The sequence below is a fragment of the Ambystoma mexicanum genome, chromosome 9, assembly GCF_040938575.1.
Source record: "Ambystoma mexicanum isolate Mex_15411 chromosome 9, UKY_AmexF1_1, whole genome shotgun sequence".
In the NCBI taxonomy this organism is placed as follows: Eukaryota; Metazoa; Chordata; class Amphibia; order Caudata; family Ambystomatidae; genus Ambystoma; species Ambystoma mexicanum.
Genome location: NC_090931.1, coordinates 1,172,450,517 through 1,172,468,552, shown reverse-complemented (window position 1 = coordinate 1,172,468,552; position 18,036 = coordinate 1,172,450,517). Strand labels below are relative to the sequence as shown.

The following is an 18,036-nucleotide window of genomic DNA, read 5'->3' as shown; positions in this document are numbered from 1 at the left end:
GCCTGGAGACACGGGGTCTGAGGAGGCCATGTGAGCGATTGCCCCTTTGGCGTGGGATACCTTTTGAAGTGTACATGGTGTTTGGCACCTCGGCCGTTATCGCCCTGGACAGCACACCATGACAGCACTCATCCATGGGTGCGAAATGCCTTTGATAGGGGGGGTGGATGGATGGATGGGCCGGTGGGCGTGCAGGCAAGTGTGTGGGAATGAGGGGCCATCAGGCCCCTCTCATCCTTTACTTCTCAGTAGAAACTCGGACCAAGTGCCTCCAGTAGTGGGTACGCCCCTTGCCCTTATGTGATGTTAACTTTGGTTGACATTCGCGTAGATGGGACAACTGAGCAGGACACGGGGCATCCATTTTTGTACCCCCTTTCGACTCCATATTGATGACCAAGCCTCACTGCGATAGTACAGCTCGTAGAGCACATGGCCCCCACCCTCGTTCCCACTCTGACTGGAAAACTCCGGAGGTATTTACAACAGCTAATAAATGTAACACATCAATCTTCCTCTGAGATCACTGTCCTGCATGTGAACCAGCCCGAACTAAGCACATAGCTGGTTCATCTCCACAAACGTGTCCTTGCCCACGCACCCTCACCAGTGGAAACTTACTGCCATTCTGACCCTGTGTTCCTGCAAGGTATTCTCTTCATGTGCCAGACCACTGACCACGCCATGATGCCCACCTAGCAGATCCCCAACTAACATTAGACCCCTACCACAGTATATCGTTGCCTAACAATAACAAATGACACATACCGGAGATTCTTGTGAGCACAAACCCACACTTCAACCAGTGTGTTAATTGATGGTATAGATATATGTGCGACTTTTATAGAGACATAACCTACTGAAAGACTTTGAGCAAGTGTTATTTAGTGCATGCATGATTGAGAATATATTATGTTAGCTTAGATAGTGACCACCCCGCTTCACAGCGACCTGACCTTCACCCATTCGGAGCACAGATGTCTGACGTCCATCCTTGAATGGAGACACACTTCATTCATTTAAAAAATCGAAACAACCGCTGTTAAAATATATGTGGTGTTTTATTTTTTATCTTATTTTGATGGCACAAAAAATACAAGACTTTACACATTGTACAGGTCAGGTTGCAGCACAGCGAGGGAAAATCCCCTGCACTGACCGCTGTCACTCGGGAAAGTTTCTCTTATGGCACGAACGGCACAGGCGGGTATTACTCTTCGAACGCGGTTTCCAAGCCTCCCGTGAAGCCACCATGTAAAGGAACGATAGGCCACGAGCCAGTACCACCTGTGAAAAAGAATGATACAAACTGTTTTTAATTGAACAAGATAAGTTTATTAAACGTTTGTTGTCAATCACAATTCTTGTAACTAATGGCATTCTGCTTGGACAAATGCTATCTAGAGACTGCACACTATTGAACGACTTTCATGCGTTAACATGATATGTATATGTAATTTTGGATATTGTCAAGGGTTTTGACCCATGTTGAATCAATAGACTGGGTAGATGTGGGGATGAGCTGTCGCCGCCCATTATTCTATCCCAGAACAAACTAAATCAATAGACTGGGTGGATGTGGGGATGAGCTATCGCCGCCCACATTCACGCCAGAATAGGAGAACTGTGCAGTTGGCACGAGACCACTCCAAAGATACAACCTTCTTGTGGGGGGTTCCACATCACCACTCGACTGTAAGGAGGCCACAAAACAATGTTAAGCAAGGGTCCTATACTATCAAGCAAAAGACCACTCTATTGAAATGCAGTAATTCAAGACAACTCAAAAATGGATGCAGTACCGACAAATTCCCCAAGGTGGTGCTAGTGGTCTTAACTCTGACAGGGAAACTGTATTTAGGAGTTGCAAGAGGGGCAGGGACTTCAAAGCTTGTAGGTTAATTGGAAACCTTAGCCACCTGCTGTTCCCAGAGGCCAAGAGGCTGGGAAACCTTAACACCTCAGAGATTCCACACCAGGAGGCAGGATATCACATGACCCTGTTGATTGATTGAGGAGAGACTTCCAGGCTGCCTGCTGGAGCCCACACAAAAGGCTCTTTCTGGTGAATGGGGTATGTTCATTTTAGTGTTTCCTGTCAACAGCCCTCTGCCAGCAAGGAGAGACATGTGATCACTGATCCACCCAGACTCCTGGAGGCGGACCCAAACACTTTGGGGAGTTGAATTGCAACAAATATATATTTTATAGAAACAGTGATAATTTATTGTAACCAAATGACAGGAATGTACAACTTTGAGAGTCTTACTTTGAAAAATGCCCTCACGATTTGAGTCCAAACTCCAATTTGTACCATGTTCTGGGGCAAAACCCCGCTAATTATGATTATTGTAGACAAGGTGTTTAAGCTAGAGACATGGAAAGTTACTGGGATATATGTGGAAGGGAAATGTACCTTTGTATAATTTTTGATGAAAAACCAATGTTGCAAAACCCACTAAAATAAAAAATAAGTTGCCATTTTTGAATGCAAGCTCCTAGAAACGCCAGAGTCGGGACAAGGGACTATCTTTAGTAATATATGATGTGTGTATGTGATGTCAAACAACTGTGTACCTGGGAAATATGTATTTGGATCAGGAATAGGTTTGTGTGCACATTGACCAGGGGAGTGTCATTTCTGCAGGTCATAAAAATGACATCACTCTGACACACTATCCCTTCCCAAATCAGGGACCAAAGAATCTATTGACCTATCAAATCAAGAGAGGGGCAGGCTTAGGGATGCTAGCCTCTCCACCCACTTTTTAAAACACATAAAAAGAGACTGCTGGGACAGGTAGGGGCATTCATTTCCATTTTCTGCGGGACGCTCTGCCGGGAGACTCCAGACTTCACATCCCTCAATCTCCAAAGACCAGAACTTTAATTCAGGCCTAAACCTACAAACTGAGAACTCTTCTCAGCAGGCCTCAACATCTTTAAAATCATTTGCAAACTATTCCACAGCCGGGCTGTGAGCAGAACCGGTGCCTGATTGACCCGCCGAGCAGAGAGAACCGAAGTCCAGTCCAGTTGACCAGATCCGTGACGAGGCCCATTCATTTCAAAATTAGGAGTGAGTATCCGCCAGAACTGTGCAGAACCCAATCTCTTATTTAAAATAATCTAATTCAAGCTATTTTAACCTAATTAGAACAGCCTCCTAGAAATCGTGTCATCTGTCATTTTTAAAGCTGCACAACTGTCACCTGTCAATTCTGCAGCTGCAAGCTGTCACCTGTCATTTTGAGTTTTACTTTAAATCTGAAAATCTACCTTTATTAAATCATCCGTATCTCTGGAACCGTTTGTGCTAGGCTTTCCAATGAACCTAGAACCGACTTCCTACTCCCTATACTTTTTCCGTAATCGCGAGACACGCACTCGTGAAATTTACCGCAATTTGCGATTTGGCCCGATTTCTTCATCTGTAGAAATCAGTAGCTTTTTGCTTCTCTTTGCTAAAATTTGTTTGCAATCTGCTAATCATTCATAGAGTATTGTTAAAGTGAGCCTGAACTAATATAAAGTAGCCATCACCTACCCTGAACCTCTAGAGGGAATTAAAAGCAATTTTAGCACCTTTTCACTTCCTTGCAAACCACATTAAAGTAATTTGCCTATGTTTTAAACTCATCCCTGTTTTCTCTAAGGTTGCTGGGGGAACTAGAACTGTGTATTGCATTATAAAGTGTGATTTGTTGGGATTCTTGAAGACTGTGTGCTCTGCTTCCATTTCTTGTATTGCATAGGGGGGGAGTGAATTGTCAAAAGAAAAAGTGATCATATTACCTTTTGCTAGAATCATAACAAGTTATTTCTGTACTGCATTTTATTCCACCTTGCGTTTCCTTGAACCATATAAAGCATTCTTTCCCACATTATTCTTCTGTTCCTATTCATAAGTTACCTCTTGCTGACTACTGCTCATATTCACAAGTGTAATATCCATTATCAATGTATTTATAGAAGTGTGATATATATATATATATATATATATATATATATATATATATATATATATATATATATATATTTTGTTTACATTTTCAAATAAACCTTTTAATTTGCAAAACAAACCTACTTCTTGGCTCAGTGGGGTCAGGGGGATTCTAAGAGGGGGGTGTTATACAAGGGTTGTCATCCAGAGTACTGAACTGGATATAAAAATACATCAATAAGGGTTTTCCTCAGCATCCCAGACTAGGCATTGACTTAGCTGTTGTGTTGATTGAATATCGCTTACAATATAGTAGAAGACCATGAAATGGGAGTGGCATCACAAGCAGAGTATACTTACTCGTTACTCGGATTACGAGGATGAACAGTTGCGCGAAGTTCGTGCATAAGCACCATCATTATCCTCAACACGGACCGTGTGAGGCAGGCTGCCCTGAAGTCTGGCAGCTCGGTGATGCATTGCGGTCATGGCTCGCCTTCCAAGATGTAGGCCACGCATCCCGAGTTTTCACAGCAGCAGCAGTTCTCCTCCTCGGTTGGCATTAGCTCGCACCGATTGCATGTGCAACAGGTGGAAACATCATCCATGCGACTAGGTCCAGTGTCTTCATCCGTTGATTTGTCCTGCCAACTGCTGTCCGAAGCCCCATCGTTTTCACGTGTTTCCCTTTCCAGTAGTTCCTCCTCGGTATACTCGGGCTCGTACATTTAGGGCATTATTGTAGCCATTGTGTGGTAAACAAACTAAAATAATTTATAGCGATGGTACAGGTGTTCACACGGGCTACAAGTGGCAAAGGTCGCTGACCAGAGCACAGAAACGAGTCACAGAATACTCAAAGTAACAGAGAGAGAGGAATGGAATCGAAAATCTGATGCTGTGTGTTGTGAAACGGTCTGTTTATACTTATTGAGTAAAGAGGCTTCCTGCCGTTTCCATGGCGACACGTCATTAGATCAAGCGCAGCGATTGTTGACACGAGACGTGCTTTGGCATTGTGAAATGGGCGGTACACGTCTGCTGATGACAGGCTCAGGGGCAGGGGATATGATTTAGTGCCGCAAAAGCAGGTCAGCCAGGGCGATGGGGCAAGTGATAGGATTATCACAAAATGGCAGCGCCCTGGTGCCTGTTTTCGCGTGCGTTTAATGGACGAAAACTCGGGTAAGGGCCATAGGAAATTTTTCTAAAATCGTGTGACTTAGGCTTAAAAACACATGGACGACCCGTAGGGAAAATACACATTTTTGACCAAACCATTCCTTTAAGTTGTGTGCATCTCACAGGAATATAAGGACAACAGTAGCATGGCTTTAGATCCACCAACACATGTAAACACATTTATCCAGACAGTGTCCGGCTCCCTTTCACTAATCTGTATCGTCTGTCCGTAGCCCTTTGTTGCCCCCTTTTCCAGAACTACAATGTGCCTTACTAGTCTATCCTTCTAATTGTAACCACAGTATTGTACCTTATCTCTGTGTCCTTATCTGTTGCTTTACAGCTAGGTTTGGGCTACATACCAGTGGCGTCGCTAGGGGGCGGATTGGGGGGCCAGGGCCCCCCCTGTAAAACCCTGTGCCCCCCTTGTGCCCCCCCACCTAAGACGAGCAGTGACCATGTTCTCCACCTACTTTCGTCTGTGCCCCCCTACATTTGTCTTTGCCCCCCACTGTGCCCCTCCTAAATTTGATTCCTGGCGACGTCACTGCTGCATACAACTCAGCACATTCCATACATACATAAATACAATGAAGACGGGTGAAATAAACACCTGAGCAGGGCAAGGAGGAATACATGCTTAAAAGAATATGGTTTCTCCAAGACAATTCATAGTGCACTCCCCACTGTCATGTAAAAGCTGTGTATGTCTCTCAGTGGTAGCTGAAAGTGGTATTGTGTCCGTCTATGAGAAATGGAGTAGCAATAAAATGCAGAGCTCCTCAGTTAATTTGTGTACGTTTGTTTTGGGCGGAAGCATGGGCACTAGACCACACAATCATCACAAGTTCCCCCTCCAACCTACCTTTATTGACTGCCTTATCCCATGCCCTTGTAATAATCTAATAGGAAGGCATAACTCCCTTGTTCCCCATTGAACCAAATAGAGAGGTTTTCCTATGGTGTACAACACGCAACTGCACTCTGTGAAAACATTTGCATAGTGCTGACCTTTTTTCTTGTTAGTGTGCACATTTTGCAACATCCACCTGCTCCAATCGAATACATGTAAGGCAAATGTATTAATAAAGGAGCAAACTAGTGATTTAAGAGGTTAATTATGAGCACTTTGCTTTAATGAGCAGCAGAGTGAAAGACGCACACTCATTAAATAAAGGGGCAACACTTTCATGCAGGATTATCACACAATCTAAATATATTTTTACTGTATACTGCCTTCTTTAAAATGTATTGTACAAAAAGTATGAAGCATGCTGATCAGGTTCGAATGCCAAAACATTTAGATTTAAAAAACTCAAGAAGTCAGACCGATGGAGATTGATAATTAAAAAAAAAAATATTCTGAAAATAGAAGTCGACTTAAAACGTATATTGTATGTGTCTCAAAATGAATATGTATTCTATTTAAACAAAATGCAACACAATAATCACTTATTTGTAACAATGTATGTGCACAGTGATTGATCGGAACGACCCCCTGCATGAGTTGAGTCAGCCCATTGAGTTATGCGGTGCTCTGACACTGTAAACCCTTTACGTTACCTATGACTGCAGTTTTCTGGTAAAACAAAAAGAACAACTGTGTATGCTTCATATCAGAGTAATTGGAAATGATTTGCAAACCGTTTTTAAAGTGATTTTTTCCCATTGAAAAACGCGTTTGTAAATCAGGCACACTGTCTTTACAGAACTGTTCCCTTCCCAGGACATTCATAACTGTTAAGACATGTGTACAAGCAAAAGCATAGCTTTGAGTGTTGGCACTATTGATTTGTTATTGCTACATTAATATCTTGTGCCATTGGATGGCAGCAGTGCACATGAAATGAAGGTGGTTCTACACTATTCATAACACGAAATTGATCTGCGTTTCAATGTTTAAATGTCCTTCGGTGAATTGGGAAACATGTACAATTTCAGTGTATTTTACTTCTTCAAATTGGTGTCTGTTTAGTAAAGACATAGATATAACATCTAGATGTTAGACAAGTATTGTTTTTGTCAACAATTGTATTTAACACCGGCATCTTTACATGGTGTCATTGATTAATCGTGTATTTCTTTTCAGTGTGACATGCGGGAGCCAGACGGCATCCGGGTGGCTCCAGCTCCCATGTACAACTCATTTCATGATGTTTACAGATTCATCGAAATACTTCGATCTTTCCTGGACGCTCACATGCAAAGAACATCCGACTAACCTGCCTTTGCACTGCCTTCTGTCGACTTGACTGGATTCGTGACATCATAGTTGAATCAATGCAGTATTAATGATAAAGCAATATTTCTACTTTGTAAAAAAAAAAAAAAAAATAATAATAATAATAATAATAATAATAATAATAATAATAATAATGATAATAATAAATTGCAATGCTACAGGAACCCACTTCAGTGACATGCATAATTAAAGATTTCAAATGACCGTACAACTGTTTGGACTCAAATCATTCAGGCAGATAAAACATCAGACATTTGGCATATGTGCAACATTAAGTGGCCAGTGAGGAGCTTTGAAGTGGGGACTGTGATTCCAACAAATATAAGTCAATGCCATACATTATAGCTTTCTAATTTCATGCATCAATCCTTATAGTCCCCCATTGAACTATAAAGTGTATTGTCGTGTTCTGTTTAACATTTCTTTATATGTGTAAATCAAAAAGCCTACAGAATGAGCAATGGGCATTATTGGTATGTTATCTGTATTTGTGTGTTTGTACTGAGGGAATCAAGTGTTTCAACTAGAACCACATTACCATAGAGCAAAAGAAGAAGGAGCAATCCTGTAACTGGTGCCCTAGACAATATGAAATGATCAGGAGTAACTGACCAGTTGATATGGGGAATGTAAATACTGCACCATGGACAGGACATTACGCATTCTTTTTTGCAAAACCACTTAGGCGGAATATGCCTTTTGTTAAAACTTCTTAATTACCCCTGATTAAACTAAATATTGCATTCTGGTTTGCAATGACAAGACGTTATTGTTTTAAATGTGTTTATGAAAGTTACCGAAACACTGGGCGTAGAACATTGGTAATTTTGCTTTGAAATCCATACAGGCAGAGGAAGTGTAGCTCACTTTATAATGCCCGTATTGGAGTGTGGATGCATGTAACAATCTACCACCAATTGCAGTTATTTAGCTATGTTTTAATTTATTTATGCATATTATTATTTTTATTGTTGAGTAATACAGCACCAGACACAACATAGCATTTCTTCTTGGCACCCCGAGAAAGAGGGGCGTGGGGGGAGAGAGATAGAGAGAGAGAGGCATACCTACTATGCCTTGTGAGTGTTCAGAACATACAAGTCCAGAAGGGCGTGGGAATGCTATAGGTGCCTGGGCGCTCATGGGCGTGAAACAGGTGAAGTGCAATGTAAGGTAAGTGCGAGCCTCCAGGAGTGGAGGGTGACCCGAGGCAAGTGCTGAGGATAGACAGAAGCTGGGGCGATTTGGTGTTGGAGGTCAGGGCCCCGGGGATGCATAAGGGCCCAGCAACACCAAACAAGCAACTGTAAGATTAGCAGAGGAGAGTGGGATTGATGGAGGAGGTAAATAGGAAGGTCGTGAGGATCATCCAGAATTTAAGAATGTCCTGCTCAAGAAGAAGAGAGAGAGTAGGGAATCAGCTGAGGAAAGCGATCAACCCCCTGCCCTCTGTTTAGTAAAAAGCTTTACACACAAGGAGTTGGTGCCAGAGGAGCACAGAGGTCTAAGTGGGAATATTTAGTAAGAAAAAGTTGCCGATAATGTGGTCCTCGGTCCCAGCCTTGTGGATGATACAGAAGGATTTGAATTTAATCTGTGAAGCAACCGGTAGCCAATGAAGACTGGAGTAGAATAGCTAATTATTATGCTACATTGGGGCATTAATTAAGCAATAAGCTCCGAGCAAGGGGGGCATTACTGCCTCAGGTAATGCCCTGGGGCCCATTAACATAGGCCCTGGGGCATTACCTGAAGCAGTAAATAAAGCCCTGCCCGTGTGAGAGGTCTATTGATATTAGTGCCCTGGCACATAAGACTAAGTATTGAAAGCCATTTTTTTTTTCAGTTGCAGTGTTTCGCACTTGAAAAAAGAAAAAATAAATGCCTGCCAAGGAAGGTGAATGAAGTCTGTTCTCCCTTTCCGTGGTGGCCATTGAAAATAGTTTTACCAAATAGTAAGCACACAAAATGGACACCATGGAACTGGAGAAATGGTCCCTTCTTCCTTTCCATGGTGGCGTGCCGGTTAATGAAGTTTTCCCAGCTCAACTGCTCCCATAAAGGATCGTTGGGGGGCGTTTAAGGAGGGAAGGGAAATTTGTGGATATGGGGGATGAGGGGAGGAGCACTTGCCTTGTTCCCCGGCGTGGAAGATGGCGGCCTTCAGTCGTGAGTAAGCTCAAGGCAGCAGGATTACAATCTGGTAATGCACCATTCTGAGCCTCCTCATTGGCTGGGAAGCTGTCACACCGTCCCCACCCCTCGCCGGGTACTCATTTCTATATGTTATTTAACAGTAGGGGAGCTCCGGGCTCCTGATACTGCTTGATCACAGTGCAGCCTTTGAACTTCTAGAACACGATCAACTCAATCATGTACTAGAGAAGGTTGCAAACTGCTCCACAGAAGCCATCAGTTGGCTTTCATCTTTCCTGTTGGACAGAAAATTTAGGGTTCACTGGGTCAACAACTTCTCCTTTGAGAGTTCCATTAGATGCGGTGTACCTCAAGGGGCAAGTTTCTCCCCATTACTCATTAACCTGTATATTAGATTCCCATGCCTGGTCCTAGACAAAATGGGAGCGTTTTTCACAAACTAAGCAGACGACACACAGATAGTTATGAAACTGAGTGGTGACTACGCACATGATAACGCAAAGGTAGAGGCACTGTACAAATCAACTGAGAATTAGATGAACAACAACTGGCTGTGTATAAATGCAAAAAAAGACAGAGCTGATGATCTTTGGCACACCTCAAGCTATGGACAAACTTGACCGCCAATATCAATCCTTTCCTATTAATGACTCCCACATAAAGGAGATGAATAAAGTAAAAACATTAGGAATGTATATGGAAGCATCCTTAAGCACAGAAGCCCAAGTCCTTCAGTAAAACAAGAAATGTCCTACCATCTACGACTCCTCAGAACAATTCACCCATACTTGAGCGAAGACAATTGTTCTACAATTGCTAGAGCAACCATTCTTTCTAGGTTGGGTTATGGCAATGTGCTCATGTTAGGGACAAACAAAGAACACATTACCAATGTCAAATAATTCAAAACAACGCAGTAAGGATCATAAAGAAGAAAACATAAAAGGAGCACATTAGTGAAGATCAAAGGAACCTGCATTGGCTAGCCGTCAAGGATAGAATCCGTTTTAAGGCTATGACTCTGGCACAGATATGTATACACGGGAATGCCCTTGCCTACTTAAAAAGTACATTGGTGACCTAAGTGCCCAAACGAGCGCTAAGACAACATTTCATGTCAAAGCTTCCGTTATGTCGAATAGTCTCCCCCACAAATCAGCCTAAAACACAAATACACATGCCTCCGAAAAAAAACTCAAGACCCACCTCTTATAATCAATTCTGCCATTAGTATTAGGACCTAGATGCCCTATGTATGAGTGGCACTGTCTCGTGACTGTTATATGTTCTCATCCATTTGTCTATATGTCTGCACCCCGATGATGTGAGCATACGGCGCGATACAAACAAATAAATAAACAAATAATGCATTTATTTGTAATCTGATATGCCATCGACAATCAATGTGATTTCTTTACCTTCAAGATTGTCCCATATACATTGCAGCTGGCCTTGGGGTTCGGTAATGGAGAATATTGCAGGGCAGAACAACTTGGGCAAACACACATTTGTACAATTGAGCAGTGTAAAGACAAATGGGTTTCACTGGCAAACATCGACATGGAGTGCACAAGTAACATTTAAATCTAAAGGCAAAAACACAAAAAGTACTGCCATGCCATTTCTTCGGTACTTACATTTCACTTATCAGGAGTGGATGGTGTAACATTGTTCACTGTTTTGCACTTTATAGAAACTCAATCGTGTTTGCTGTACCTTTCTAAAGTCATGTGCCCCCTAGGATAATATGCATTACTTGTGCAAAATCATACTGGTGGGCATGTAATGAAACTATGCAAGTGGATTCCAAATCTATTATTAGTTTAAAGAAAAGTGCTGTATTTGTCAAATCAGGATGTTTATAGAAATGTATTAATTCCACGAATGGCATGCCCCCCTACTGATTTAGTCCCACCCATAATTCTGGGTAAGTAAATAGATAGTTTTGGAAAACTCGAATTTGTTTCAAGAACAATAAAGTCAAATCAAAATAAATGTGGTATTTAGCTTTGTGCAGGGGAAGCTGCCACAATATTACTCAATTACATAAAGCGTATCCACAAAAAACGAAATAGCCATGCCTGCATGAATCACAAAAATCAATTTATCTACAAAAATGTGACCTGCTTGCTTAATGCTGGCTATTAGCAGTACACACATAGACATTTACTCCTTCCATGATTGTTCTATCAAAGCAACACACTTCAATTCTAGCATTGTTGCTTTTTGGCCGGTGTGTTAAAATGCATTTAAATAGCATTGTTATCGACCATTGCAACATTCTTCAAAAACGCTTGCTTTTCTCCAATTTCAAAACAAGTATGGTATCTCAAGCTGCAATCGTCTTTAACACTTTCGACTCAGTGAGCCTTTCGTGAATATAAAATGTAAAGTCAAATGTGTATAAACACTAAGATAAAATACAATAAAATGTAGAATCATCATACGCAAAATATATTTAATTCAACCACATGATATAGAATAAGTCAATAAACAATACCAATCTAAACATTGCATTAACAATTGATTAAAACCATCATAGAAAGAACATGCACAGAGGGTTTGGTATCTTTCGGTGTGGATCAAATACAAAGGTTTAATGGCAAGGATCTAACTGTAATGAAGTGGAGGCAGCAGGTAAGTTCTCAAGAGGTTCCTTTATTCAGGTACAGTCCACATGAGGTTAGGAACAAGACAAATACATGTCAGGGTAAGAGGGTACCGGACAGGAGCCCACCGTCTCTAACAACTCAGACTCACACCTCCAACTCCCTCTCCAACTGCCTGGGTGTGGTACCCCTTTTCACATACAAACATTCTCAGTACTCACTCAACATTCTTTCAGTGAAATCACTCACCAGGCACCCAGGGATGGTTAGTGGTTGGTACGGTGTGTTTGTTTTATTGTTGGTTCCAGAATCTGTGCTGTCATTGGATTATCTCGGGTCCCTGGTGATATTGATTTTATGCTAATCACTGTCAGTTGAATAACCATGTTTTCGGTCATTTTATGAAGGTGAGGTTGTCTTCTGTCATACCCTTTTCCATTGTGTTCCATAGATTGGCAATTAGACGTGAGAATGTGGATCCTCCAAATTTCCTTTTTTTGTGTTTTGGAGGTCCTCACTTGATCCTGGTTGGTAGCGGTTGATCATGACTTGGAGGAATTCTGCTCCTTGTCTGTATGGTTTTTTGCGGGCGTTAAAGAGGGCTTTGAAGCTAATGTCTTTTTTTTTTTTACTGGGAGCCAGTGGATGCTTCTCTGATCTGGTGTGATTTGGTCTCTTCTGTTTAGTCACAGGAATATCCTTGCTGCTGTGTTTTTGATGCTTTGGAGATTTTTGTGACCTGTTCTGGCATTTCAAGGTAGAGACTGTTCACAAAGCTGATTATTGATCATACTAGAGAGATGATATAGGGTAGGATCTCTCTAAGAAGTTTCAGGAAGCAGAAGCATTTCTTTGCTATAGCGCTGACTTTTGGTTCAAGTGAGAGTCTGTTGTCCATTAGTATTCCCAGATTCTTTATTATTGGGTGATGCTTCCAGATGGGTTTCCATGCCAGGAGGCCAGTTTAGTTGTGTGTCTGTTGAATTATCCTTTCTAGGTGAGATAATTATTTCTGTCTCGGTCGGGTTTAGTTTGAGGTTGTGGGCTGTCAACCAGCTGTAAATTGTCTGTGAGTCAATTGTTGAGGGTGTTGTCTTGGTCTTGGGATGCAGCTATCTTGATGATGAGTTGGGTATAATCTGCGTGGTAATAGGTGCTCAGTCTGTGATTTTGAATGATTTTCATTAAGGGGGACATGTAGATATTGAAATGCAGTGGGGAGAGTCTAGAGTCTTGTGGTAAACCAGAGATGTGTGTTAGGTATGCTCTTTCAGTTCGGTTAGTGAGGAAAGATTTTAGCAATTGTAAAGTCTAGTTATTTTCACCACATTCCTCCATGCTCCCAATTAGAGCTGCGTGTCTGAATGTGTCAAAAATGGCTGATATGTCCAGTAGTAAGATGGCAGAACATGTGCTGTTGTCTGCATTTATTTTTAGGTTGTCGCCTATGGATAGAAGTTCTGATTCTTTTCCTCTTGTGGTTCTTAAGACAACTATCAAGTAGTAGACTATGCCATTTGTTTCTACATCTTTGATTGGGATTTTGTATATATGGTTCTCCAGTTTCTCGCTGGCTAGGGAAGGGTATATATACGTCTGTAGTTGGTAGGATCTTACATGCTTCCTGTTTCGTTTTTTAGGAGTGGCTTGATGTAGGCTGACTTGAAAGATTTTGGTACTATTCCTTTGTTTAGGATTAGGTTCATGAGTAGGCGAAAGTAAGATACTGGGCTTCAGTGGTTAAGGATGTCTTTATAGATGCATGGGGGCATGGGTTGCTGGGGATCTTGTAAGAGGATTCAATTCAGCACTACAGCTAAGTTAACGCCTAGTCTAGAATACTGAATGAAAACCCTTATTGATATATCTCTATGTCCAGTTCATGCGTTCTGGATGACTACCCCTATATAACACCCCTCTCTTGGAATCCTCCTGACCCCACTGAGCCAAGAAGTAGTTCTGTTTTGCAAGTTAAAAGGTTTATTTGATAATTTAACAATATATATATAGATCACACTTTATAATAAATTAATAATTGAATATCACACTTAATCTAATATGATAAATATTAACAACGGAGAATCTGGCACTAACACGCTTCTTGATAATCACTAAGGAGTTGACATGAAATGGATAAGGTAGCAACAATACTTTTATGGTTTCAAATGGATGCAATGTGGAATGAAATGCAGTACAGAAAATACTCAATATGATTTCAACAAAACAATGTAATCACTTTTCTCTGGCAATCCCCTCCCCCCTTTTATGCAATGCAAGGAAGTGGAAGGAAGGCACACAATTCTCAGAAATGCAATTCAATGTAATTCAGTTCACCCCAGCAAGCTTAGACTACAGAAGTTTGAAAACACAGGCCCAAATTGCTTTGATATGTGCTGGCAATGAATTAAAATATGCTAAAATGCTTTTAATTCCCTTTCAGAGGTTCAGGGTGAGTGGTATCTAGTTAATATTAGTCCCGGCTCACACTAGCAATGATGCAGGGATAGTTAGCAGGTTAAACGAATTTCTGGCAAATGGAAGGCAAGCAGCAGCAGTTTTTACATGTGAAGAAATGTGCAAATCGCGGCAAAATTCGCGCGTGCGTTTTCCGCGATTGCGGTAAAACTATAGAAGGTAAGGAAAGTTACTGCAAGTCTCTAGCCCAAACAGTTACAGAGTTATGAGCGATTTTGTGAAGGTCGTTTTACAGATTTGAAATTTTAAACGCACACTTTTTCAGCTTTAAAAATGATGGCAGGATAACACAATTGCTAAGCTGCAGTTCTACTTAGGTTAAAAATGGATTGAATTATATTATTTTAACTAAGAGATGGGTTCTACACAGTTTTACTATGTACTCACACTATATTCTTGAATTAAATGGGCCTCGTCACGGATCTGGTCAGGGTTTTAAACTGGACTCTGGTCTGGTCTGGTCTGGCCTCTGCACTTCACAATGATCTGGGTCAGCTCTCTCTGCTGGTCTGGGTCTCTCTGGGTACAGCACTGCTTTCTCTCTGGGTACAGCACTGCTTTCTCTCTCTGGTCTGGTCTCTAGTTTGGCTTTCTGGAGGTTGATGAATTTGAAGTCTGGATCTCTGGATGTTGTATGGTCCGGCAGAGCGCGTTGCAGCAAATGGAATTGAAGGCCCCTATCTGTCCTGTCTGTCTGCTTTTATGTGTTTAGAATGTGGGTGTGTTCTAGCATCACTGACCCTACCTCTCTCTCAGCTTCTAATTGGTCAAACTTCCATTTGTCACTTGATTGGGGAATGAACTGTGAGTCAGAGGGATGTCATTTTATGGCTTGCAGATAGGACACTCCTCTGTCAGATTGCACATATTTATCTATATTTGATAATAAAAGACATATTTCACAGTTACACAGTTGCTTGAAATTACATATACATGGTGTGGCTGAATTTAGCCATGTCTCTGTCCAAATCTGCTTTTTCTAAGAGCTTGCATTCAGAAATGGCACATAATTGACTTTTTAACTGATTTTTCAATTTCTGACATTGACCCAACTTTACATACATGTGTGCAGGGAGTATGGACATTAACTGATGAAGTTTCAGATTTTTAACATGCATACATTTAGAGTAATATCCACTTTTCTGCTAAAACCCCCCTGAACATACCACCGGTTCTAAAAACCTCTTAAACTGTGGGCAGAAAAATCACAAGAATTATGGTATCATTTATAAAATTTTCACATTTCTGCTCTATGAGTTATTCATCTTTTTAGAGTTATGTTCTGGCTCCAAAGGGGTGTGGTTTCCTCTCAGCACAAGGTAGAAATACTGGTTTATCCAGTTCTGCCAAGCCAGCTTGCTCTCACAGGCAGTGCTCCTCCCAGCTTCTGCCAAGAGGAAGCTACATTTTACGACTGCTGTAATAAAACCTTTGCCTGAGTCAGGAGAGGCTCATTGTTCAAGAGGAAGCCATTTATGATCCTCTCAATAAACCCTCTGCCTGGGTGAAGGGAGTTGCATTGTTCACTCTCCTGCAGAGCACAGGTAATTCAATTATCAGATAGATGGCATATCCTTAGTGTGAGCAGCAAAAGGGCAGCTAGGCCTGGGAACACAGCTGTGACTCAAGTTTCACTCCTGATGGGGGTAGTTGCCAGGCAGAATTGGAATCTCTTTAAGCCAGTTTCAGATAAAATGTCACTTTTTGTTCCCCAGTTTCTGCATTCAAATAAAACTAAACATTTTCACATATGCAGCTAGAATGCTGATTCTAAGTGCAAAACTATGACATTTCAACAGTTACAAAGGCATGTGACACCAAACATAGGTCACTCATTTAATCTAAACATTTTCGATTTTAGTGTCTTTAAATCCAGTGCAACTTAAACTGCTGACTCCATAGCTCAGCCAGTTTTGTTATAAGCATTGTTCTGGGCTCTTCATTTCCCAGATTTTGTAGGCACACAAAACTCCATTCTACCAAATGTCTGCTGGTGTTCAGTGAATATTTTGCACATATTGCAATGTTTGAAATAGGCACTTTGGCTTGCCTTCAGAGAAACACAGGGTGGTTTTAAACTGCCGGCTTTTGGATAGTGGTGAGTACTGGTACTGCACCCATTTTTGGGATTTAACAAATGAATTCCCCACAATTCTAAGTTGCATTTGGCAATCAGCATTGCCATTCCCAATGCTTTCAGACTACTGTGCGGGTAGTCCAATGGTGGTTTTAGGCAGTTTCCTTCTGTGCCCATAACATCGGCAAAAATGAGTGGCAGCCTATTCTTCATGCATTTCCCTGTGCATTTTCTGGGAAGCTCTGGCCATCATGATGTTTTCCATGTCAGTACTGCACAGTTTTGAGGTATGGCTCGGATGCATGGGTAAATACATCCCACAATCCCCCCTCTTGCGATGGCCATTCGGTTTCACTGATGGGACTCGCAAGATCTGGGATGTTTCCTCATCTTCTTCCAATAGATGGCACAGTTCAGCATCTTTTCCTCCATCCGGTCGGATCGATCGGTTCTCCTCGCCGGTCCTGATGGGAATATTGGGCGGTCCACTGGGCCCATTGGATCTTCGTTCCCGGTCTCCGTATCATCCTCCTTGGCCCGTCTTAAGGTCTTCTTTCTCCTAGGACGACAAAGGAAGAGCGACAATACCTACTCATAGACTTTTTCCACCACTGTTGAGATAGTGGGGCAGCATATGCATTTCATCATAACAAAACATTACATTCTTATTTTGAAAAAAAAAAACAGTATAACTAAGAGACAGTTTCATGCAAATCACAATATTTTAGAGACTAGATGTGGTATGTTTTATGATTGGAACTGAATTAGTCTGAGACAGTACCTGCTAGGATTCCAGAGGATTCCTCCAGTTGTTGCAGAGTGTGCCTGGGATGGCAACATTTCAGCTGGTTTATGTGGACCCACTTCTCTTCCCCCGCTGCCAAAGGACCTTTGGGGATGTGGATTTTGTAGGCCACAGGGGAGATCTTGTCGATGATCTCAAAGGGTCCCTTCCATGTAGGCAAAAATTTGCGCTGCTTGGCCTGGTTCCTTTGGAAGTTGTATAGATAGACCCGGTCTCCCACCTGATATTCCTTCCTGGAAGTTTTCAGGTCATAGTGGGTCTTCATGCTATCAGCTGATCTTTCTAGATTCCGCTGAGCATAAGCAAAAGCATGTTGAAGGTGTTTCCTTAAATTCTCCACATACTCATGAGTTGTGGAGGCATTTATCAGTGTCTGCTCTTGGGTCCTGTAGAGCAAATGCTGGGGAAGCACCATCTTGCGCCCAGTCATCAACTCAAATGGTGACATTTTGGTTGCAGATGAAGGGGTAGATCTGATAGCCATTAGGACCAGAGGTAATCGGATATCCCAACTTGGCCCAGAATCTGCCACAAACTTCTTTAATA

The 18,036-nt window shown here is 41.8% G+C and overlaps 1 protein-coding gene across 1 annotated transcript in view; it reads left to right on the top strand.

Annotated features, from left to right (window-relative positions):
* The window catches only part of KYNU (kynureninase), a 1,315,291-nt gene extending 1,307,829 nt beyond the window's left edge, over positions 1-7,462 (top strand). The window contains exon 14 of the mRNA XM_069617389.1: positions 7,215-7,462. Within this exon, the coding sequence (XP_069473490.1) occupies positions 7,215-7,346 (132 nt within the window). The 3' untranslated portion in view covers positions 7,347-7,462. The remainder of the gene's footprint in view (positions 1-7,214) is intronic.
* The last annotated feature ends 10,574 nt before the right edge of the window (positions 7,463-18,036 follow it).